The 24,743-nt window shown below is 41.1% G+C and overlaps 1 protein-coding gene across 1 annotated transcript; it reads right to left on the bottom strand.

Annotated features, from left to right (window-relative positions):
- Window positions 1-3,766: 3,766 nt before the first annotated feature.
- Window positions 3,767-5,044, bottom strand: LOC115665978 (protein TIFY 5A-like). Its single transcript, XM_030587785.2, has 3 exons — window positions 4,842-5,044; window positions 4,637-4,730; window positions 3,767-4,196 (listed from the first exon to the last, which is right to left on the bottom strand). The coding sequence occupies exons 1-3, from the start codon at window positions 4,922-4,924 to the stop codon at window positions 3,972-3,974; spliced, it is 402 nt and encodes a 133-aa protein (XP_030443645.2). The 5' UTR covers window positions 4,925-5,044; the 3' UTR covers window positions 3,767-3,971.
- Window positions 5,045-24,743: the final 19,699 nt, after the last annotated feature.

Genomic DNA, 24,743 nt, shown 5'->3' with positions numbered 1-24,743 from the left:
TCCAAGGATCATAATAAATAAATTAAAAGTTCAGGGATCATATTACACATTGGGCTAAAGTTTAGGAAACACATTGAACAAATTAAAAGTTCATTAATCATATTATATATTGAGTCAAAATTCATAAACTATGTGAAAGTTTTGATCCTCATACTTTTATAAAAAAAAAATCAAATTTGGTCCTCGTACTTTATCCAATTTTGACAATGTGAGCATATTTTGTAACCCAATTATGCGTTGGACTGCTTGTTTGCATTGTTAAATATGCAAAAAAAAAAAAATTTGTTATATTTCGACTAAAATTTGAAATGTTATCCAAATTTCAAAACAAATTATGAAAAAATTATATGTGGTTGTACGTGTCAAATATTGTATAATGCGAAACCTTCAAGTGATTTAGGTTAGGAAAAAATCAAAGGGCGTTCGCTACAAAATTTATTTCAAATAAAAAAGGAAAACGAGAGTAACCAGTCGTACCAGTGTTGCAAAGAATCAGCGAAGGAAGACGGATTTATGGATGAAGGGAGCTCTAGACAATGGCTGCCCAGCTAAGTTAGGGTTTGTAAATTTTGGGTTTAGTATGGTATTCTTGGGCAATGGAAGGATGCAGGGGTAATAGTGGTAGCTGGACAAGTTGAGCACGATGCAGAGTAGATGTGTTTTCCCATTTGTAGTGGGTTGATTGAAGCATTAAATAGGGCAAAACCGAGCAGGGTGGGAGGGAATAATGGTCAATCAGGAGGAATAAATACCTTGAAAATTAGGAGGGATGAACTACAGGGTCGTGAATAGGAAAAAACTTTTGCGAGGAAGAGAGGGGACACTCGAAGTGGAGCGTTCAACGAGACACGCTAAAAAATTTAGCACTTAATAAATTAAGCCATTTTGATAACTCTAACTAACTACCGTAGACTCAAAAGATCTAAGAAGTCAAAAGTTTACTCCGGTGAATAAGGACGGGTTGTTGGCGTAGTCTAGAATTGGAATCAGAAACCCTTTCATGTCCCAAGGCAAACCCCCTTACCTCTCAAAGACTCTTCCCTCTTTTGAAACTCTTCCGTAAATTTTCTAAAGTTGAGAGCCTATTTAGCCTTAGATTTTCTTTTTCTTTGCTTTGACTATCTTTTCTTTTCTCTTCCGATTTGTTTTGGGAGATTGTGCGTATGAATAAATTTCTGTAGCTAATCTTAGGTGAAAGTAGAGTCCAATTCGGCCATTTGTATAGTTGATAGCCCTCGACGAAGATGTCTGTCACGTGACTCTACAACCTTTCCGAGATTAGGCTACTCTTCTCTCCCGACTAGATTTCGATCTAGATATGGGGGTTTTACTCTTCCGATTTAGATTTAGGTCTAGATTTAGGAGTTCCTTACAGGTATTTGATATGTGTTCTTTCAACATATTGATGTTGGTGTCTTTGCACGGCGATGGTGATGAGAACGTTAAACTTAGACGTGCACCGCAAGCCGTTGCAAATAGAGTGGGGGATCTCAGCGTGTGCTCTCACTGAATCTGCTAATCGGCCACCTAACGTTTACGGTGGTAGATCTGTTCTTAAGAGATGATAGTGTGCTTCTAACTGCAGACTATGCTTTGTTATTTACATTTTAGTATTTCCTTTATTTCGCAGTTGTTTAGGATTTGCTAGACTTGTAAGCATTCTATGTGCCACTTGAGTATTATTCTGATGAATGGAATCTTTCTTTTGACAGAAAAAAAAGGAATAAAAACGGGTTGCTTTTTGTGCAATAGGAAAAATAATTGATGGTCATACCAAAAATAATCTTGCCAATCTATTCTAACCTAATTTAAGCAAAGATAGTAAAGTTATACCAAAAAATATCACGGAATGTGCTTTTGACAAATGGTTTAAGAAGGATTGGTTTTATGGATTTCAAGCTCCTCAATCAATTCACTTAGCTCTCTTCTAATTTCTTATAGGGGTGAGCATGGACCGGACGGGCCGTTCTCAACATGGAACCGGGAACCGCCACTAAGTACCGGTGCCGAGAAATTAGAACCGAGAACCGCCTGTTGATTCCATGGATCTACCAGGAACCGGACCGCCGGTCCAATCCAATTCCTAGGTGGTCCATAGAACCGATCCCACCAAGTTTCATGCAAATGGAGGTGATCGAAAGAGTGAGAGAGAGGTGATAAACGGCTAGAGGCGCGGCCGTGAGTTGATGGGAGTTGAGAATTGAGCTTCAAATTAGGGATTTTATTGTTTTTTATTTTTCTAAAAATGTTTTCTTTTTTTTTTTGTCAAAATTTTTCTTAAAAATTATATATATGTATATATTACCGATCCGGTTCGGGTGAGTGGGTGGGTGGTTTCACGCCTAGAACCAGGAACCGGACTGGTACTCACCGGTTCTAGTAAATTAGAATCAGGAACCGAACCGGTCCTCATGGGAACCGCCGGTTCCGAGCTAGTTTGGTCCTGTTCCGGGCGGTTCGGGCGATTTCCGATGCCTTTGCACACCCCTAATTTCTTGTATAATTAGCACTATTCATGTTAGTGCATTCTAAACTTTATTTGCTTATCCGGCTTAAAGGGTAGCCATAAGAACCATTGCTAATCAACATGTTTTGGCTAGAAAATAAAATTGATATGTACTTAACTCTTCAAACTTCTTTTCCTCTCGATTTACATGTCCCTTCATATCTCTTCTCGAAATTTTTTTAAAGAGAAAATTTGAAATACCCCCCCCCCCCTCACCTTTTGGACTTACATCAAATACCCTCCGCAATTTTTGAAAATTGCAATTTTCATCTTCAAACAAAGACCCCAATTGGAAATGAACATAATATTGTCAAAAAAGGGCATCATATTCTTAATAAATGATGATATAAATTAAGTTCCCTTCTTGATGAATAATAGCCATCGTGCATCATTCTCCCTCGTCGAGAAAAAGTCGCTCCGACGTGAACATTTCATGAAAGTAGACGACGAGTTTGAGCATCAAACCTCTCTTGTTCGGAAGAATCGAAGCAAATCGAAATGGTGTTTCTTGGTCGTCTCTTCCATCAACTTGGTCGATCCTTCCATGGCGTTTGTTAACACTGCAAATTGAACCTTGATTGTGCAGAGAAATTGTCAAGCTGACAAATGGCATGCACAATATACTCATACTCCGATCTCGACACTTGGTTGCAGGGTATCGTCAAGCGACGGCCGGAGTCTTCTCATCGGCTTTTGAATCAACAACTCTCGCAAACCTACTGCAGAATGCACTCAAAACTTTGACATGTTGGGTTGTCGTGTAACAATAGTTTCACACGTACCAATTTGATGGAAATCTGGACTTTCAGCACCAATACCAAATTGATGTAGAACGAATCTTGCTTTGAAATCAAGGAAACTGGAGCAGATCCAGTTCTTATAGCAACTAATGCAGAACCAGAAGCGTGGTAAGAAAGGTATAAAATCATAAAAAGAATCAGATAGTAAGAAAGGGTGGAGAAACAAGAGAGATAGATGAAAAAGACAGAAACGCCAATGCAGGCGGGGAAGAAGAAACGGCAAACTTGGCAAACTCAACCGATATTTATAGGCAACCTAAACAAAGAGTTCAAAGATTAAGACATCAAGATAATATTGTAAATAAATGGTTTATAAAAGGAAATAAATTGGTAAGGTTGTAGGGAAAAGGCATGTCCTGAATCATTTGCGCATCCAACTTCACATCTTCAAACCGAATGAGATCAATAGATGGCGTACATATTTTATATATATATGTACACATTTTCTTCCTCAGACCATGAAGTCGAGATTAGGCTTTACAGAGAGATCAGGACACCCTCAGTGATCAATTAACTACCGCATAGCACAAAAGTCCACACTCGAAAAATACGTCCAAAATAGGATTGAGGAACTCCTGAATTCACTCGATTTGCAACACCTAATCCATCAAACAGAACTCCATTGGAGACCCTATCAACAAATGTCCGCATGATAGATAGAACAACTACTGATCCATGTGATAGGGCGATGTAGCTCGGAAGCGAAGCTTTCTTTTTTGGAGGAATCGCTGGAGTGATCTCTTCATGGAAAGGCCGGTGCCAGTGGGGCTATAGAGCTCAGCAGGTGTTGGTCGTCTGCTTGGTAAATTAGGCCGCGATTCGGTCACGGTCAGTGTAGTTTTCATTCTTTCCTGCATTTCTCTGCTTGCAAGCACTAGAATTGCTCTCGCCTGTGACATACAAGAAGAACAGCAAACAAGCGATTATGTGCATAGTATAATTCCAATGAAAAATATTCATGAGTAAGCTTTAGGAGAAAATCACCACCATGTATATAGTTTAATGGTCGCGGCGAGGGGCACGTCGACAAACAAGAGAGTATTAAAGTAACAAATATCATGAAATTTTCAACGACAAGCAAGGTTGGTTTTTGTGTAGTTTGAATAAACTGACATATTACTTCTATTCATAACAAAGGGAAAAAAGGCAGGACATTTGCGTTGGGAGAGGACTTTGTCGGCGCGCATAATGCTCTCGTGTCGCACTGGGCTATCATGAAAATGTCCAACTTCTTGCGTGTCAAAACGGCTCCACGAATCAAACCATGTAAATCGACACACGACCGAAAAACTTCAAACGACATGGGAATGTGACTAGCGGTCCTAGGTACCTGTAGTTCAGTAACATCGCAGACGCAAACGTCGCCATTGTAGAATATGGTCAGCTGCTGCTGCTCTTCCCGCCTCCCGCTCGTCACTTCCATCCTACCACAACAGCAGCATCAAAACAAGATCAAGTTTTGCTCTCGCCGCGTTTGCTCTCGCTTTAAAAAGCTCCAGCTTTTACAGTAACGTGAGGCAGGAAGAGCAGCTTACTGATCTGGGCGACGGAAATCCATTGAAGAGAGAGAAGCTGAAGCAGACTGCAGACTAAGCTGCAAGTTACAGTTCCTTCTCATTCTCGTTGATCAAGTCTATGGAAGAAGGAAACATACATCAAATGCTGCAACTGCACTTGAGAGAGAGAGAGAGAGAGAGAGAGAGAGAGATTTGAGGCGGCTTTTGCTAGTTAGTGCGCCTTGTGTTGGTGTAGAAGACAGCGGGAGTTGACGTGATTCCGGAAGAAAAGCATCCGACCCACGGAATTCAGACACAAGTTTTCCAAATTAAGCACGTGGGGAAAACGATCCGAGCTGGAGCCACGTGATTCCCACAGAAAAAAAAGCATTTAAAACGCGGAATTCGGACGCAAGTTTCTGGATGGAGCACGTGGGAAAGCGATTCTTTCCTTGAGGCTGCTGCTAAAAGGGACTCATCCCTTAATCGACGGTGCGACTTTGCCCCCGACGTACCGCTTTGATCAGATTCTGATTGCCAAACCTAGTCATGGCCACGGGCCGATTTTGGCCCGGAACCGGCCCGGGTCAAACCCGGGACTGGCCCGTTGACCGGACCTAAGGTTCGGAACCAGAACCGGCCCGTGGCATACGGGCCCGATTCCAAAAAAAAAAAAACCTGCTGCTGCAGCCTACATTGATATCTCTCTCTCTCACGTGCTCTGCATCTTCTGCTTTTGCTTCTCCTTCTTCTTCTTCTCCTCCGAGGCTCTGCCCGCCCCCTATCTTCCCAGATCTGACCCCCGCCGCCGTCGCCCCCGCCCATGGCCGCAGCCGCCGACGCCGACGCCCCCTCCTCCTTCCCCCTCGCTACCCTGCGCCTCCTCCCCTTTTCTCCTCCGCCGGGTCCGCCCACCCCCCGTCTCCCCAGATCTGACCCCCCGCCGCCGCCGCCGCCGCCCATGGCCGTAGCTGCCGACACCGACGCCGACGCCCCCTCCTCCCGACCCCGGAGGAGGAGGACCCCCCACTCCTCCTCCCCGTCCCCGTTCCCGTCCCCCTCCTTCTCCCCCTCGCCGCCGCCCCCGTCTCTCGCTTCATCTCCTTGCCAGGTCGCGAAACCCGAGCGACGACCGACGGTGACCAGGCCTGCAATTTTTTTTATTAATTTTTAAATTACGAACCGGAACCGGAACCGGAACCGCCCCCTTGCGGTTCCGTTCCGGTTCATACGTGGCCACGAACCGGAACCGGCGGTTCCTGAACCGTGGCCATGACTAGCCAAACCCCCTTGAATTAAAAGGAAGTGGAAAATTTGGCGATGGTCTCGATTCGCTAAGAGAGGGTTTTTTCTACTAAACTTTTGTTATATCAAGGGAAGATTATCTTTAAGACGAGATGAACATGTCATTGACTCTTGGTATCATCTTGTGGGCCCGATACGGTCGACACTTTCGGGCGGATAATTTATCGAAATTTACTATACTGGCGAAGTTGGGGGGAGCTATTTCCATCCCGCAAATGGCTGCATAGATGATCATTTAATTCGACAAAAAGAAGAAGAAAGATAATCATTTAAGGAGAAAGCTTCATTGGAACTTATAGATGCCCTTATTAAAATGAGGCAATACTACGTGCATTTTCCAATGGAGTTCCATGATTCTCTCTATATATATTATTTTCTGGGTTGCGGAGATTTGCGACTTTACGCCACTATCTCGTACTTTTCTTTTCTTTTATATTTTTTACTCAATGAAAAGAAATATTGGAGAATGAATCCATTCAAGAGATAGGGGTTGATTTGCCTCACTAACTTAGGAAAGAACCTTATGGTAAAATCACTTTAATAACAATATAAATCTGATATGTAAATTGTGTTCTCGCGAATTTGTCTCTTAATGGGACAAACAAGCAATGTTGGAACAAAGAATTTTCGCAAATGGGCTTAATTTACTAGTGATGTCAACACTACAGGCTTGTGCGATCGTCGGGATAGGATAATGATGCATCCAGGGATACGATTGGATAAATTCGGACGAAATCCTGAATAACTTATTATATATAAGAAGGTGGAGGGGAAGGAGGTGGCACAACACTATATGCCTTAGTGATTATTAAAACATGTCTCAAGTTTGAGCTCGCGAACGAAGTCTGATTAAATATGTGTGAATTGTTATTTGTGGACCTTCAAATATGGGGAAAAGTGCCAAAAAAGTCCTAAACCTTTTGCATTAGTACCAATTTAGTCCTAAACCTTTTTTTGGTGCCAATTCAGTCCTAAACCTTTTGCATTGGTGCCAATTGAGTCCTAAACCTTTTTTTGGTGCCAATTAAGTCCTAAACCTTTTAAATTGGTGCCAATTCAGTCCTAAACCTTTTATTTTTGTGCCAATTTAGTCCTTCCAGCCAATTTAGACCGGAATTTGCCTACGTGGACGCCTGCCGGCCGGCGGCCGGTCACCGGCGCCGACGTGGCGCCGACGTGGACAACTTTAATATTTTTTAATATTTTTTGAATTTTTATTTTTTCCTTTTTTTTTTTTTTTTCTACTTTTTTTGGTTGTCTTCCTCCTTACTCGGCCGGTCGCCGGTCCGGCGACGGCCGCAGCCGGCGAGGGCGAGCCTCGCCTTGGTCGGGCGAGGCTCGAGCCCGCCGGAGGCCGCGGCGAGGTCGAGGCGAGCCTCGCCATGGCGGGGCGAGCCTCGCCATGGTCGGGCGAGGCCCGACCTCGCCGGATCCGGCGAACGCTCGACCTCGCCGGATCCGGCGAGGTCGGGCCTCACTCGACCATGGCGAGGCTCGCCGCCTCGCGGCCTCCGGCGAGGGCTCGAGCCTGCCTTGGTCGGGCGAGGCTCGCCTCGCGCGGCCTCCGGCGAGGTCGGGCCTCGCCATGGTCGGGCGAGGCTCGCCCTCGCCGCAGCCTCCCGGCGAGGGCTCGAGCCTCGCCATGGTCGGGCGAGGCCCGACCTCGCCGGATCCGGCGAGGCCGGGCCTCGCCGGCGGCCGGGCGAGGCTCGACCTTGCCGGATCCGGCGAGGTCGAGCCTCGCCCGACCATGGCGAGGCTCGGCCTCGCCGGCGAGGCCGCCTCCCGTGGCCGCGAGGTCGAGCTCGCCGCCCTCCCCAGTGGCCGGCTAGGTCGAGCTCGCCGGCCACTGGCCTCTGGCCGGTCGCCGGACCGGTGACCGGCCAGATGAAGAAGAAACCAAAAAAAAAAAGTGGAAAAAAAAAGAAAAAAAAGGAAAAAAATAAAAATTCAAAAAAATATTAAAATATTATTTAATTTGTCCACGTCAGCGCCACGTCGGCGCCGATGACCGGCAGGCGTCACGTCAGCAAATTCCGGTCAAAATTGACCGGAAGGACTAAATTGGCACAAAAATAAAAGGTTTAGGACTGAATTGGCACCAATTTAAAAGGTTTAGGACTTAATTGGCACCAAAAAAAGGTTTAGGACTAAATTGGCACCAATGCAAAAGGTTTAGGACTGAATTGACACCAAAAAAAGGTTTAGGACTAAATTGGCACTAATGCAAAAGGTTTAGGACTTTTTTGGCACTTTTCCCTCAAATATGTGTCATGGAAATCCATATTATTTGTTCGGTGTTATAGTCCAAAAGTTGGAATATTTATGTGGACATCCAAAATATATAAATATTGAGCAAAGGAAGATACGGCAACTTTCAATAAGGATTTGGAGTCAGCCAAAGAAAAAGGAAAAGAAAATCAAAAGAGGAAAGTTGGGTTCGCCGAGCCACATGAGTTTCCTATTCCACGTTGAAGTTGCCTACTGCACGCATCCATAGATATATATTATATATTCTCCTCTTTGGTCATGTGGTCGTTGTGTTGGTGCAGAACTCTTGCGGAAGTTACGGCCGTTTGTGTATGCGCTCAATATTGGTCGTCGTGCAATCTGAGGAGCTTCACTCGTGAATTACATCCAAGAAGAATTAACATCCAAGCCAAAACTTGTGGTAAGATTTATTAATTCTTCTGTGAGATTGAGAGATTATATCGTAAGATATGTATGGCTAAACACTGTGTGAGTTATTGGATGTAATTTGACATTAGAAAACATCAAAAGTGCTTAATTGACTCGAATGTATTTATAATATTCGTGGTATCGCTTGATCTATTCTAGAATTTCTTTCTAATCTCCTTGCAGATGTAGATCACACTAACCGAATCACGTAAATTTGTTTTCGCGAAACACTAATAGCACACTATTGTTGTGTAGCTAGCAACTACTGCGTGGTGGTAGAACCCCAGTGGTGAACCCGTCGCAATAGTCACATGTGTCAAGCCAAGTTCCACATCTCTCTCTCTCTCTCTCTCTCGTGCACGCGCGCGCATTTTTGAAGCAATCACACGATAGACTCAACCACCACCATGGTGGTCCAACAAACAAGCGACCACGAGCATGGTAGATGCAAATTGAGTGGGTATTTTTTTTTCCTTGCTTTGTTGGGATAGGTGCACCATAAGTTATAAAACTTGTCCAGCAAGTGTAACCGAATCCTAAAACTTTCAAATAGAGTAATCAAGTTCTAAAATTTATCATAGATGTAATGAAATCTCTCAATTTACTCCGTTATATTTGGAACAAAAAAAACTAACGTGGCTCATTGAAAGAGGAGTATTTCCTTAGTCCCTACTGTGCTCTCTAGAAATTCTCTCAATTTGGTGGCGATTCTGATGCTTTTGAGATTCTCGCTCTTTTGAAGTAGGTCTTGACAACCTCAATTCCAATTCCGAATGGAGATGCATAGGACGTTGTAATGTTCGTTTGGAATCATAAAATCAAATATACGTTGTTTTGCCGCTTGTTTAAGTAGTCGTAAACTCCATGTTCATAGGTTGTCATAATGCCGAATGAATCTCAAAATACGTCATTATGATGGCAAAGTAGTTTTAGAAGTCATGCATATTTCAAGGGTGCCGTGGCGACCGTGACTTCAAGATTTGAGACAGACATGAGTAAATGAGACATTGAATATGCTGGCTATCTTGAAATAGCCTAAAATCGAACGAAAAGAATCTTTTAAATAAAAACCAATTAAAAATGTGACTCCACATAGATTTCAAATAAGTTGCATTCGCAAATTCGTTCTCAAAGTCTTAGTCATTTACTCATGTCTTATTCAATGTCCCTTTCCATTTCACATGTCATGTATAGTATATTTTCAAAATACACATTCACGCACAATGGGGTTAACCCATATGCAAAACGATGCAACCTTTCTGCCTAATTGCGTATCGACTAAAATTGGATTTCTAAACTCTCTTAAGGAAAATGCACATTTATTGTGAAAATGCACGATAAATGTGAATTAGGGCGTAACTGAGAAGTTGTGGTACGAAAGGACATTGTGGTATGCTAATTCTTCCCTCAACGTAACCGAATCCCAAACCTCAGCCTCTAGTTACGCATTTAGACCGCTTGCCTTGCACCTGCCACTTAAATAGTTTATTTTCCCTATAATTTTTTAGATATTCTAGGTGTCAAATTGACCTAGGTTAAATAAATTGATTGGTCGTTACTCCTCTTTTCTCCACTTCACATATTCGATGTGGTGGCCAACTCGAACCTAGGGTTTGGGAATGTCCTAGGAGCCCCGGGCGCAGCGATCCGGCCACCCCCGGATCACGAGACTTTGTGGCGCTACAATAGAAAAAACACAACCGCAAATCCAGTGAGGAAGAGTTCCAGACTTGCCAATTTATCAAGGCATGTGAAGAGATGTGGGAAAGTCTTGAGATTGTCCAAACAGACTGATGTCTATGGGACATGTTTTTTCTCTGTATATACTATGATGGGCTATCTTTTACGCATTTGGTCCAAACAATGTCCAATTGCTGTTAAAAATGTCCAAAGTGGCCTTCTGGTTTGCTGTAGCTGCACTAACTGCCAATGCTATTGAACAATGTCAAATGGCTTTATGATGATCTTGGAATTGCTCTTGCTCGGTCATGGCTTTTTGATATATGTGAGCAAAATGATCTTTTGATACATCTTCGAATTCCTCTTGCTACTACTTTTGATTATATGTCTATTCAACTACTTGTTACGTAACGTAATTTATCAAAGCCAAAGAAGCTGTAAAAAGATATATAGCATAATTCATCAATGAAAATGAAGACAGATGGCATTTATTCTTGCTTGCATTTTGTGCATTTGGGAGAGCATTTCTGAAGTCCTTTGACCTCCAAAAGCTCCTATGCCAAAGATAAGGTGTTTACTAAGACGATCAAAAGGCCCTTGAGTCAAAGTTGACCTTTGCAAATGCGAAAAGCTCAATGCAATTCCAAAACAACTTTAGCTTTTAGCTTTCTTAAAAACGAAATGACATAGACAATCTCTGAACTTAGTTTATGTGCAATGTGGTCTTTAAATTTTTAATTTGTTCAATGTGGTCCCTGAATTTTTAGTACATGTTCAATTTACTCTGTAAATTATATGAAAATATTCAATGTAGTCCTTCAATTAATTCAAGTTCGGAGACTATATTAAGTATTTTCATATAGTTTAGGGACTACATTGAACATATATCAAAAGTCTAGGGACCAGATTTAAACAAATTAAAAGTTCGGGGACAACATTGAATATTATGCTAAAGTTCAGGAACTATATTGAATAAAAGTTCAGGGACCACATTGCATATTGAGCCAAAATTTGTGGACTATTTGTGTTATTATCCCTTAAAAAAATGCTACTTCTGGGTTTGATTAATTCTTTTTCTTTCAATTTTGCCATCACTAATATTTTCGTATTCATGTCTTGTCCTCACTAATAGACATGGCCATGGGCCGGTTTCGGCCCGGAACCGGCCCGGTCAAACCCGGGCCCCGCCTGTTTATCGGGCCCGTGGTTCGAAACCAGGCCTAGAACCGGCGGTTTCGGGCCCGGTTCCAAAAAAAATTTTAAAAATTTTAAAAAAAAAAAACAAAAAACCTGCAACAGGGCCTGCACGTCTGCAAGCCCTGCTGCAGCTTGCAGGCCCGTTGCCAGGGCAGCCTTTGGAGGCAGCCTTGGCAACGGGCAAAAATAAAAAAAAGTAAAAAAATTAAAAAAGATAACCGTTGCAAATCTGCAACGGTTATTTAACCTTTTTTTTTTTCCTAAATTTTCTTCTCATTTTTTTCTTATAACTTCTCTCAAATTCTCTCAATACTCTAAATTCTCTCAAATTCTCTTCTCTCAAATTTTCTCAATACTCTAAATTCTCTCAATTTTCTCAATCCGCGCAATTCTCTCTTAATTCTCCTGATCAATCCGCTCAATTCTCTCAATCCACTCGAAAAATGGCAAGTGGAAGTCAAGTGCCAACTGGCAGAGGTAAGAATATCATGACGGAATCCCATCATTCTTTTAGTCCTCGTGATTATGCAGATTTTCAAGATGATGAAATCAACATTTTTCCCGATGTGGAGCGTGTCCCGACGCAAGAAAGTTTTCATCCTCATGCCGAAATGTCTACAACAAAAGAGGCGGAGCGGGAACTTACATTTGACATTTGGGACCACTTCACGAAAACGGAAAGGTTTGATATTGGTCAAAAAATGTATGATGAAATTTATAAACATTGTAGGACAATATATAAATATACAGGTGGATAAGGATACGGAACATTCAAACGACATCTTAGGAGCAAACATCCAACCCAAGCGGGAATCGATATAAGGCAACAACAAATTTCCGGGTACGTCAATCCTAACACTTCTCCTTTATTTCGTTTTAATGAAAAAACTTATAAGGAAGAATTAGGTAAATTTGTTTCCGTTGAGCATTTATCATTTAATTTTGGAGAAAGATTTGGTTTTAATCAATTTGTACAAAAAGCATGTGCTCCACAAGCAAAACGTGTTCCTAGAAATTCACTTAAACGAGTAATTAAAGATCTTTACAAAAATGGGAAAAAAGATTTACGAAACTTTTTTATGCAATTTAATGGATGTGTGCAGATAGGTAGTGATATTTGGAGTGATCATTGGCAAATTCATTCTTACATGGGCATAACATGTCATTGAATAGATGACGATTTGAATATTCAAAAAAGAGTCATTGCATTTAGAGTTTTCGATGGTAAGCATACGGCAAATAATATTTATAGAATAATTAGGCAAATTTTAGAAGAATATTGTTTGCTTAACAAAATTTTTTCAATTGGTTTTGATAATGCCGCGGCAAATACCGCTTCAATTGCCGATATAGAAAATATTTGTAAACCCGTTTTTGGCGGAAAATTTTTTCACGTTAAATGTGCTTGTCATGTTTTAAATTTATGTGTACAAGATGGTTTGAAAACTCTTGATATTTTTCTTGAATCAATAAAAACGGCGATTCAATTTTTATGGAAACATCCTCAAAAAATGAAAGAATGGAATAGATTTTGTAAAGCAAATGGAAAAAAGCCAAGAAGATTTACAAGAAATGTTCCAACTCGTTGGAATTCTACTTTCCACTTGCTTGGTGAATCTTTTGCATATAAAGATTTATTATGTGCATTCATTTCTAATAATATACCTCAGATTAATTTATACCCGCAAGAGTGAGATATTTACAAAAAAAATTTAGATATTTTAAAGGTTTTTAATTATGCAACTTATAATTTGTCCAGTGTTTATTATCCTACTACGCATTTATTTTTAGTAGAGTGTATTAATATTGTCGGAGTTTTTGAGGAATATGAAAATGATGTTGAATTACAAAATACTATAGTAACAATGAGAATGAAGTGGCTACATTATTATAGCGAAATTTCCATTATTTATTTAGTTGCTTGTGTTTTTTATCCGCGTTGCAAATTAGATGGTTTGGGTGATTATTTGCATATGTATTATCAATGTTTACATTATGATACGGTAAATGTTACAACCATACTAAGGGAGGTTAAAAACGTAGTAATAGAATTATATAATGAATTTTATACTAAATATAATTTAGGTGATATTAGATCTTCTCAATCTACCGAGACACAAAGTGAGAATACAAGTAAAATTAGTAGAGGGTACTAACTTTTATTACATAGACAAAAAAAGCAAAAGAGAGTAATAGGAAATATTTCTGAATTAGAGATGTATCTAACCGTTTCCTTTGAGTTTGCTGAATCCGAAGGTAGTACAGGTTTTTTAAATTTGGATTGGTAGAAGAGGCACGCAAGCCAATACACAATTCTTTCTCTTATTTCAAAACAAATTTTTGCAACCCCTTGTTCCACGGTTGCGGTCGAACAAGCATTTAGTGCCGGATGTAATATTTTGGACGAACAACGTTCAAGATTAGTTCCAGAATCAGTAGAGGCTCAAGCTTGTGTCGATGATTGGACGAAGGCTCAATATCGACAACAAGAGATAGATCGGAAATATGATTCCGAATTCTTTAACGACGGAGATACCACCACTACCGGTACCGGTACCGGAACGGGTAGCGACGACTGAGGGTAAAAGAACTATTGAAGTTGGCAAATATTTCGGGGACCATTGTTTCTCATACTGGGCACGCCCACGTGAGCTTAGGGAAATCGAAGTATAATCCGACGACATGTAACCCCTGTGCACAGAATGCAGGGGTTCGGGGGCAGTGCCCGAAACGGTGGTCCCGCTGATCGGTCAGCGGGCGAGGATTCCGCTCCCCGGTGAGCGAATGGCTGCCCCGCCCGCCGGTGAGTGGGCGGGGGTTCGGGGGCAGCGCCCTCGAAACAACAACGGATTTGGGCTTGTGTTTAAGTTGGCCCGTTTGTTGTGGGATCAAAGGGGTTTCGGATAGACTTAGGTTTTGGGGTCATTTTAGGGCATATATATTGTGCTCCTTTTTTTTATAGATCTTTGTAACGAATTGTAAGTCGCTTAATGATAATTCATTAAGTTCAAGCCCCCTCTTTCTCTCTTTTTTTCCCCAAATTTGATTACAATTTACATTTTGATTACAATTTATATTGAATAATTCATTATTTCATAATTGCATAATTCAATTTTTTTTATTTCATAGTTTATTTTTTTAATTTTTAAATTATGAACCGGAACCGGCTCGGAACCGATAGGAACCGGAACCGGAACCAGCCCGGAACCGGCCGGTTCCGGTTCATACATGGCCACGAACTGGAACCGCCGGTTCCGAACCGTGGCCATGCCTACTCACTAATATCTAAATTCCAGCTCTACCCTCACCTCGCAGGCTCTCTCTCTCTCTCCAATGAGCCCACTGCTGGACTCCATGCGTGGCCACCACCACACTAACAAGCCCCCTCAGCCTCGGTCTTCTACGTCCTACCTCCCCTATTGCTCATGGATCGGCAACGGCCTTGGTCCTCCAAAAAGCTACCTAAGGTCGTCGCTGACCCCATCGACCTCGATTTGTCGTTGATAAAGCCGAGATCTTGGGATCAGATATTTGAGATTAGCTTTTGAGTCGAGCACGGTCGAGTTTGAGACTCGAGGCTTATCGTCCTCGTCAACGGCAACGTCTTGAAGCAGAGCAGAGGAGAAGAAAGATGACATATGCAGAGATGGAGAGGTCGATTCACTGTTGGGATGAGACGACATAGAGCCAGGGGAAGAGAGGGCAGAGAGGGATCATCGAGTGGCAAGAGGAAGAGCAAGAAGAGGAAATCCAAAGCGAAGCTCCTTGTTGTTGACAAAGGGAAGGTAACGTCTTGCTTCTTGTTTTCCTTTTTTCTGGTTTTTTTTCCTATTTACGTTGTTTGATTTTAGTATCCTTTTGGTCGTTCACGTTGAATGTAGCGAATCTTTTCATTTTTTTACCAAACGTTATTGCTTTAAGTAAAGTAAATAAGCATTGAGTCAAAGGATTTTGCCTAGATGTAAAGTCATTTCCTCAAAACTCTTCCGAGCGCACCACGATCTTGCATTTCGAAACGACTAGCAAGGTCTCAGACCAAGAAAAGACCAAGAAAAAACGAACTATATGTATAGTTCCTAACTATTACATGGGCCTTTCGACCAAAAAAAAAAACTATTACATGGACCTAATTCCCTTAAAAAATCCCCAACTTCACGTATAGTTCTAATTCTTCCCTGAACTATTTTTGTCTAAAAAAATCCAAAACTTTAGGTCCAATTCAAATTTGCCCCGAACTTCTCTTTGTCTATAAAAAAATCCCCTACTTTAGGTCTATTTCCAAAACTACCCTGAGCGTTTTTATTTTTGTCCAAGAGAAAAATCACCAAGTTTTACTTAAGTTTCAATTTTGCCCTCATTAGCCCTGGTTGTCCCTAATTTCATATCTTAAGACGGTTTCATTTTAAAGATAATTTTTCATGGCACCTTGCTGATGTAGATTTTTTATTGATATAAAAATGCCATGTTAAGTTAGGACTCGATTATAGGGATAGATTTGAAAATAGATTAGAAGTTGATGAATTTTTTTAAATTAGTACTGAATCTAAAGTTTGAGGTTTTTTTTCCATGATAAAACAAAGTTTAGACTATATATTGGACTGGACCTAAAGTTTGAGGTTTTTTTAGAGATAAAATTAAATTCGGGATAGAATTGAAACTAGATATAAAGTTGGAGATTTTTTTAGGGAATTAAGCCTTATTACATAAGACTAAACAACAAACATTCCTAATTCACCAAACAACGAGAAAATATTGGGTGCTTGAAAAAAAAAGAAGAAGTTAAGTAGGCCTTACATTGGTCCACTAATTTATTACCACGTGTACAACGGGCCCTACTCTTTTACTTTTTGTTCTTTTTTCTTTTCTTCTCTCCGAAAGCGTCAGTTTCTCCATCTTTCTATCTCCTGCACCAATTATGGCGAAGACGAGTGAATCCTTAAAAAGCTTGCACAGCGAGTCAGCGACCCCATCCGAAATTCGAACAACGAGAAGAATTCGATCCCGAAACCATTCGAAGAACCAAATCCGGAATGAAGCGACTCGTGCTCATAACCTCCGTCCTCATTTCTTTCATAAATCGATATTTCTCACTCGCTCTAAGCTACCTCTGTCCGTCCTGCGAAGCATCTTTTCTTCAATTTCATTTCCGCGTGTCATCTCATTGTATCATAGCAGTTTCGTAGTTACGTGAAACAGTTTTTCTCGTCCCGAGGTTCTCCTTTTCTTGTGGAAATCAATCAAAATCTACTGCACGCCGCTTCTGTTCGACAATCCTGATTTACCGTCCAAGCGGATGGAATTGGAGCCTCTACAGTTTCCGTGTCATTTCCACGCGGCGTTCATTGGGTGATTTTGGATCAAATTATTTCCATCGTGTAATGATCTGAAATCGTTAATTTCCAATCGGATGAACATCATGGAATGGTATGCTGGGATTGTTCTTCATTTCCGATCAGTCTGCACAGTTCGATCTCAAACCAGAAAAATTCGTAGACGAACATCCTTTTGACGTGTAGAAATTCGTAGTTGCCTCCTCCTCCCAAGACAATTTGGCCTTCCCAGTGGTGGAGCTCCCTTCAACCTTCAGCCTAAATGTCCCCTGTGATTTGTACCCTTGCTCGCTGAGTTTTCTCCCTATGTGCTTTTGCGGAGAGCTCATTGCTGGTGTCTGGCCTTCATCAACTTGGAACCAGAAAAATCTGGGCAGTGTGCCCCACTCTAAGTGACCCCTGAGAAGCCTTTCCTGTAAATGGACTCTGTTTTGCGAGCGCTTGCTTCCATCTTCGAGGGCTTCGAACGGAGGTACATTGCTCTTTGGCTGTTATTTTCCCTTGCTTTGGAATTTCTGGTGTAATGCTGGTCTTCTGAACCCTAAGATAGATATACAAGAATGGAAGGTGAGGGTGACTCTGACATTAGACTGGCTATGCTGGACGAGAAGCGAGGTGATTTGTGGTCAGAAGATGATGAGGTGGTCGTCGATAACGCTTTATCAACAGTAAAAAGAGGAAGAGAATGTTCCTTAACTCTCTTCGGGAAATTATAATCTAGACCTAATGTTAACTTCCGAGCATTCCAAAACACATTCACGCTCAAGTCTGAAAATGAGAAGAAGAGAGTTATCGATGCTGATCCTTGGTCTTGCTCGAGTAATATCTTGGTTCTTGAGCAGTGAGAACTCGATACCTCTGCACAATGCTATGAATTTACCCATTGCAGGTCTTTTGGGTGCAAGTACATGGCCTCTCCTTGGATTGGGCTATAGAAGAAATTATTCACCGGGTGGCTTCTAAAATTGGTAGAGTACCCGAGGTGAAATTGGAAGCAAAGGGCAACGGTCCACTCAAGGTGGGCAGAGCTAAAATATATATGGACCTCTTGGATCCATTAAAACATGGTATTATAGTGAGGCATGGGAGGAAAAAGATGTGGATTGACTTCAAATATGAAAGGCTCCCACACTTTTGCTATTCACGTGGGAGAATTGGCCATTATGCCACTGATTGCAATGAAGTGCCATTTGAGAAGTAAGGTTTGAATGAAAATATCGAAGGAATGTTTGGATAATGGCTTAAGGCAGAAGCGAGTGAATCTAGTCCTTTTCAGGAAGTGCTTTATGAGAAATAGAGTCCTATCCCTAACGAGAATGAAATGGTCCCGGAAACTCTGGCTAACTTCAAAAGGAGGCTCTAGTAGTAACCAAAGAGAACAATGCAGGGATAATGCACACAGAAAAGGAGTAGCAGACAATAAACCAAGACGTCTAGCATAAAGCACATGCGGATTAGAACCATACCTGATTATCCCTGAGGAAAGTGGCAAGCGAACTCAACTTCTGCTTCCTGGACCATCTCAAGTGGAATTGATTCCAGAGGACTTTACTAGATCCCTGGAGAAAAGCAAAAAGTGCATAAATCCCCGGCAACAAAGAAGGCGAGAGGTACCCTATGACTCATAGGGTATTAGTTCCTCGTCCCTTGATAATACTCATTTAGTTGATACATCTTGAAGGATTTATTTGGTGGCTAGCTCTAATTAGCCACCGGGGTATATATGAAGATTTTGAGTTAGAATTGTTGGGGGTTGGATACACCTCGGACATTTCAGTCTTCAAGAGCTTTAGTGGCTTAAGCAAGGCCCAATATCATGTTTAATGGAGACAAAGAAATGAGAGATTGTGTATCAGCGTATTAAATATCAACTTAAATTTCAAAACTGTTTTGTGGTAGACCCGATGGGAATTGGAGGGGGTTTAACGATGATGTGGATGATGTGGATGTTAACATCTGATTTTTACCCAACAAATCATATAAAAATAAAAACTCGAGATTAGAGTTTCTAATCGTGACATGGTTCGTTTCTTGGCAAAAAAGAGTCATTTTAGTGTTTTTCAAAGTTTTTCAAGTTTCATTGCATTCTATCTAAACTTAGACATTTGTTTTTGGTAAGGAAAGTAGGAATCTAAACTTAGACATTTATTTCTTCATTATCCAAGAATGTCTTTTGAGTTGACTTTTTGGTCAATCCTGAATTATACTCTTGGTCAACATTTTTTCGAAATTTAAAAATTGAAAAATCATTAATTCAACTCTTTTCAAGCTTAATTAGACTTCTAATCCATCGCTTTTACAAAAATCGATCGAGAATTGACTTTTTGGCCATACCAAAAATTTCGATTTTCGATTGGCTACATTCAATATTCTTTGATTTTTAGCCATTTTTTAGAATATTTTCCTTTACAACATTTGATCCAAGGGTTGTAACGCATAAGAATTTCAAGCAAATTTTGAGAGTTCGAGCTTGGGAAGAGTTGGCCAATTTTCGAATGCCAATTAGTGGTCCCAATCGGTCCTTCATAAATAATACCAATTTGCCCAATTCGATGATTAAGTCAAATAACTCAATTTCAGTATCAATTTTGGCAAAATCATGGTAATTTGGTGTAATTTAGCTGAAATGATGAATTATGATTGATGGGCATAGGCTGAGTTAACCCAATTTATCCAACCCAAGTATGACTCATTTGGGCCAAAGCCCAATTTGGTTAATTGGGCCAAGCAAGACAAAATTGGTGAAGCCCATGATACAATTCAAAGGGGATAGAAATGGCACGAGTTGATCTTATTGAACCGAGCCAACTGGGTTCGGTTTTGACCAACCCGATTAGGCCGAATTAGACCCAGCTCATTGGACAAATCCTAAATTGAGCTCATCTAACCCATTTAGCCAAGACATCAAGCTCAATTGACAAATTTAGAATACAATTGAACAAATGAAACACCCCGGGTCAACCCAATCAACACGGGCCAACCGAGTGCGCCGATTGGGCTCGGCCCATTGGGCCGAAGACCAGTTGGATTGTTCGGCCCAATGGGCCAAGCCCATAGCCCAACCCACTGTCGGTTGGCCCTCTTCCTCACATTCCAAGAATTACAAAGTTGCCACTTAAGATAATTACCAAAATGCCCTTGCCATTTCATCAATCCAAGGGAGGGTAAATCATGGCCATGTATTTCCTCTCAATCCTAGCCATCTAAAGTGACAAGTCACAAGACAATATTCAGTGGTATCAGCGTGCCATGTCATCCGCTGACGTGGCGCGCATTTATCCAGTTGGGCCAATCACAATCTGACATGTGGCAAAGTATTGGAATTAAAAAAATGGCCCCAGCATTGAGGATCATAAATGGATGGCAGCTTTATCAAAGAATTTGAAATGGCCATCCACCTCTTCGCTCTCCTCCTTCAACCCACTTTTTCCTTTCTGCCGAGAGGGAATGACCAAAAATAGATGCAGCTCTTTCGCTCAAAGGCTCCTTCCCCAACTCTAGATCCTCGCTCGAACGGTCCTTCCCCCAACTCAACCTTCATCCCCTTCCTCTCGCCTCTCCATTCTCTCCTCAACGCCTCGCCCTTGCCAAGACTCCGAGCCGACCCACCCAAGACCCCGGGTCTCGCTTCTTGACCTTGAAGGACCTGTCGCCCAACTGTAGGTGACTGCGATCACCGGTTCGTCGTCATGGAGTTCCCCACTGACCGCAAGCCCTCCGACGAAAGATAATCAACGCTTACTTCAAAACCCTGGCCTTCGTTGTCGCAAAGTACAGAGTAGAAGAAGAACCAATTCAAGCATGGGTAGTGACCGTTTGCTGTTTGAAATCATGGGTAGTGAGATCTCAACTTAAATTTTTTCTGGTAAGTCACGTGGACTACTCCATTCTTCTTGCTCCCAATAAGCTCCCATAGCAATAGCAATCTCTGTCTTAGCACCTCAAGAAACCATGATATGATAAAAAGACATTCAATCTTGCCACTGGATTAAGTGTATCATACCACCGGATTAACCAAACAACTTTTTTTTGCAAATGGCTTTGTGCAATTTCTCTTAGTTGCTCTGGAGAGACAAGATTGAGAATGCTGCATTGGCATCAGGAATTTTCTTCATGCTCATTGCTTTACTACACTGTTTAGGGTATCATTTGGTTATTAAAAAGGTTCTTATGCTATTGCAGGGTATGGGAGAAATGCTAGAATGTGAGCATGTTTTCATAGATTTCCTCTTGAGCTTGGCATAGAGCAAGTACCGAAAAAGATCTGGCTCTTAGTCTTATTCAAATTTAACCTCAGATGATGATGAAGAATATGCTTTTGTGCACCAGATCTATGCTATAGTCACTTTCTTGTACAGAGGCCTTGTGTAGTGATCTGTGCCAGCAATTGGGGGAGGATACATGTGAAAGTGAAAGATGCCGACCTTCGGCTTCTGTAATTACTTACTGGCTAGGGCAGAACAATTCATCATGAATTAACTCTTTATATACGAGAGTTCTGCCTTCGGTGTTATTTTTGAATAGGTTGTTACTTTTGGCCAGGATGGAGTGGATATCATTTGACTTCCCTGTTAGATGGTTAATGATCATCACCTTTATAGATCGACCATGTTTGCCACGGGTGTCTCTATCTTGAATGAGTTTTATGTTCAGGTTATCACTGGAGAAGATCTTGATTTGATCTTGCGTTTCATGAGCCATGGTGCAATACCAAAACCTAATGAGGAAACGAGAAATCAATACAGTTTCTTGTTTAGCAGTACTTGTGAAGATTTTCTCCCCAGTTGAGTTCATAGCAATGAATGTTGAGGTGCTGTTTGCATCCAAACATTTGCTTGGTCAGTTTGCACTAGGAACAAAAATCAAAAGAAATCACCATTAAATCGTGAACACATCCAAATCATCACTTTCATGGATCCATGCATAAAGAACTTTTGACAAATATTTAGTTACATTAGAGGGTGTCCATAGTAGTTCATTAAGTACAATACCGGAGACGTAATTTCCAAAAAAATAAAACTTGCTTACACCCAAAAGCAAATTGGTGTATTGATCAATAATTCAACATCAAAATATAGCATTGTTGCTAGCAGTGAACTGTACAAGTCCCAAAAAAAGTTTGCAAATCGATCTTACCCTATGTAGAAGTGCATGCTCATAGCAAAGAGACCTAGAAGTTGCACTGACTAAAGTTAGTTAACTAACTACACTTTCAAGAGAACTAGTTTCATCAAAGTCAAAAGCCATCCTTGATCTTGCTCATTTTGCCATGTGCCCTCCTCCGACTTTCTTTGATTCCACGAATCTTTTCTCTCTCAAGTTGTCCATGGCAACCTGCTTCTCACGACAGTTAGTCGTACAAAATGCCCTCGAGTGGCTGCAACATATCACAAACATATCTTGTCATTACTTCGACTTACAATGAGAGTATTAGAATTACTATATACTTTTACAGTAGTCAATCCTACACAAAAATGAGAGTATTAAAATTACTTTATGCTTTTCAATTTGAACTTAAACTTAACTACAGTCACATTTCTTCTGGTTCTCACCACCGAAGCACCAGTGACCAACTGGGACTCCTCATTGAAAACTCAAACACATCCAAATCAGCATTAAGAAACAAATAAATGAACAATCCAAACGCACACAGCTTTAATTGGGACTAGAAATTAAAATAGTTGATTACCAGGTGACGACAAGGTTCTTTTGCAAATCTTTCGAGCAAAGGTCTTGAAGGAAGTTATGCGAGGACAAAACTGAGGTTATATAAGGAAATTTAGAGAACACAAATCATGTCTAGTATAATTGTAAAGATCTCAACCAAGCTCAACAATATAATTAATCTGAAGTGCATAATCACAAACGAACAAAGGGAAATGAAGCCACTAGAAAAAAATTAAGGTGAGATCTCACTACCCATGATTTCAAACAGCAAGAGGTCACTACCCATGCTTGAATCGGTTCTTCTTCTACTCTGTACCTTGCGACAACGAAGGCCAGGGTTTTGAAGTAAGCGTTGATTATCTTTCGTCGGAGGGCTTGTGGTCAGTGGGGAACTCCATGACGGAATCGGTGCTCACAGTCGCCTCCAGATGGGCGACGGGTCCTTCAAGGACAAGAAGTGAGACCCGTGGTCTTGGGAGGGTCGGCTCCGAGTCTTGGCAAGGGCAAGGCGTTGAGGAGAGGAATGGAGAGGCGAGAGGAAGGGGATGAAGGTTGAGTTGGGGGAAGGACCATTCGAGTGAGGATCTAGAGCTGGGGAAGGAGCCTTTGAGCGAAGGAGATGCGGCGAGTTTTGGTCATTCCTTCTCAGCAGAAAGGAAAAAGTGGGTTGAAGGAGGAGAGAGAAGAGGTGGGCAGCCATTTCAAATTCTTGATAAAGTTGCCATCCATTTATGATCCTCAATTCTGGGGCCATTTTTTTAATTCTAATACTTTGCCACGTGTTAGATTGTGATTGGTCCAACTCGATAAATGCATGCCACATCAGCGGATGGCGTGGCGCGCTGATACCACTAAATATTTTCTCGACAAGTCACCAAATCATGTCACTTTTTTTGGCCAATGAGATGCTTTCTTAATCTCCAAGGAATAAATTTCAACCATAGGATCAATTGAAGGGCCAAGATTTCATCTTAAGTTTGAGTTTCCCTACAAAAATTTGTGAACAAAAAATCTCACTCTATCTCTCCCTCTCTCATTTGGCTGCATAGCTCTCTCTCACTAAGCTCTCTCTAAATTTTTTCTCTCAATTTCTCTCTCTTGCCTCATTGTTCTCCACGTGGGAGCTTCATTTCTGTCGGAATTCTGCTTATTCTAGCCGCTCGACAGCTCTCATTCACCGGCTAAGGATTGCTGCCAAGCTCTCCTTGGTGTCCTCAACATCACCATGGTCATTGTATTTGTTACTGGAAGCTCGTTGGTTCACTCGATTTGATCCTTTGCTCGCCGGTTTGACTAACCAAAGGTAAGAGTTCTCAATTGTGCTTGATCATTCCACATGATCATCTAAGGATGCTCAACTTGTTCATAGTCCAAAATTGAAGTATAACTTCAATATGTTAACAATGAAGTCTAGGATGTGATGAAATCACCAAACAATGAGAATTACCTTTGTTCATGTGTCGACTGATTATCATGAAAGACTTCTTCTATAGGAAGTTATCAAGAGATTAAAACATGGCAGCCATATCCCATGGATATGTAGGGGATATTTCAATGAAATACTATACCATCAAGAGAAAGTAGGAAGGAGCCAAGCATAACATTACAGGTTAGTCGTATTTCGAGATTTCATAAATGACCGTTTCATAATGGATGCAGAATGTAAGGGCTATGTATTTCCATGGACAAATAACAAAAAAGGATATGCATAAGTGAAGAAAAGATTGGATAGTGTTTTGTGCAATGTGGAATAAAGAGTCATGTTTCCTAATGTTGATGTAAAATCCCAGAACATCACGCGTGACACGTGTCCTTTCTAATTATAACTCATAATTATAATTACGCATACATAAGCACAATAAAACATTCTCAACATTTCTTACAAGAAAATGGCATGAGTTTAATTAATATACACATACTTCTTTTTATTGACATCACTATTTACTGACTTGATACAGTAAATACAATGTATTTAAAAAATTTTGGGAATAAGTTCGGGTCCACTAGCATCACTACTCCCATGCGAAACCTAAAACAAGCCTAAACATTAACCAAGCCACCATCCAAATTAAGTGTTGATGGC

This window comes from Syzygium oleosum, unplaced genomic scaffold (genome assembly GCF_021117445.2).
Source record: "Syzygium oleosum isolate NSW1041296 unplaced genomic scaffold, Sole_v2.1 Sole_v2.24, whole genome shotgun sequence".
Lineage (NCBI taxonomy): Eukaryota > Viridiplantae > Streptophyta > Magnoliopsida > Myrtales > Myrtaceae > Syzygium > Syzygium oleosum.
The sequence above is the reverse complement of the archived record's forward strand: the minus strand, read 5'-3'. Positions and strand labels throughout refer to the sequence as shown.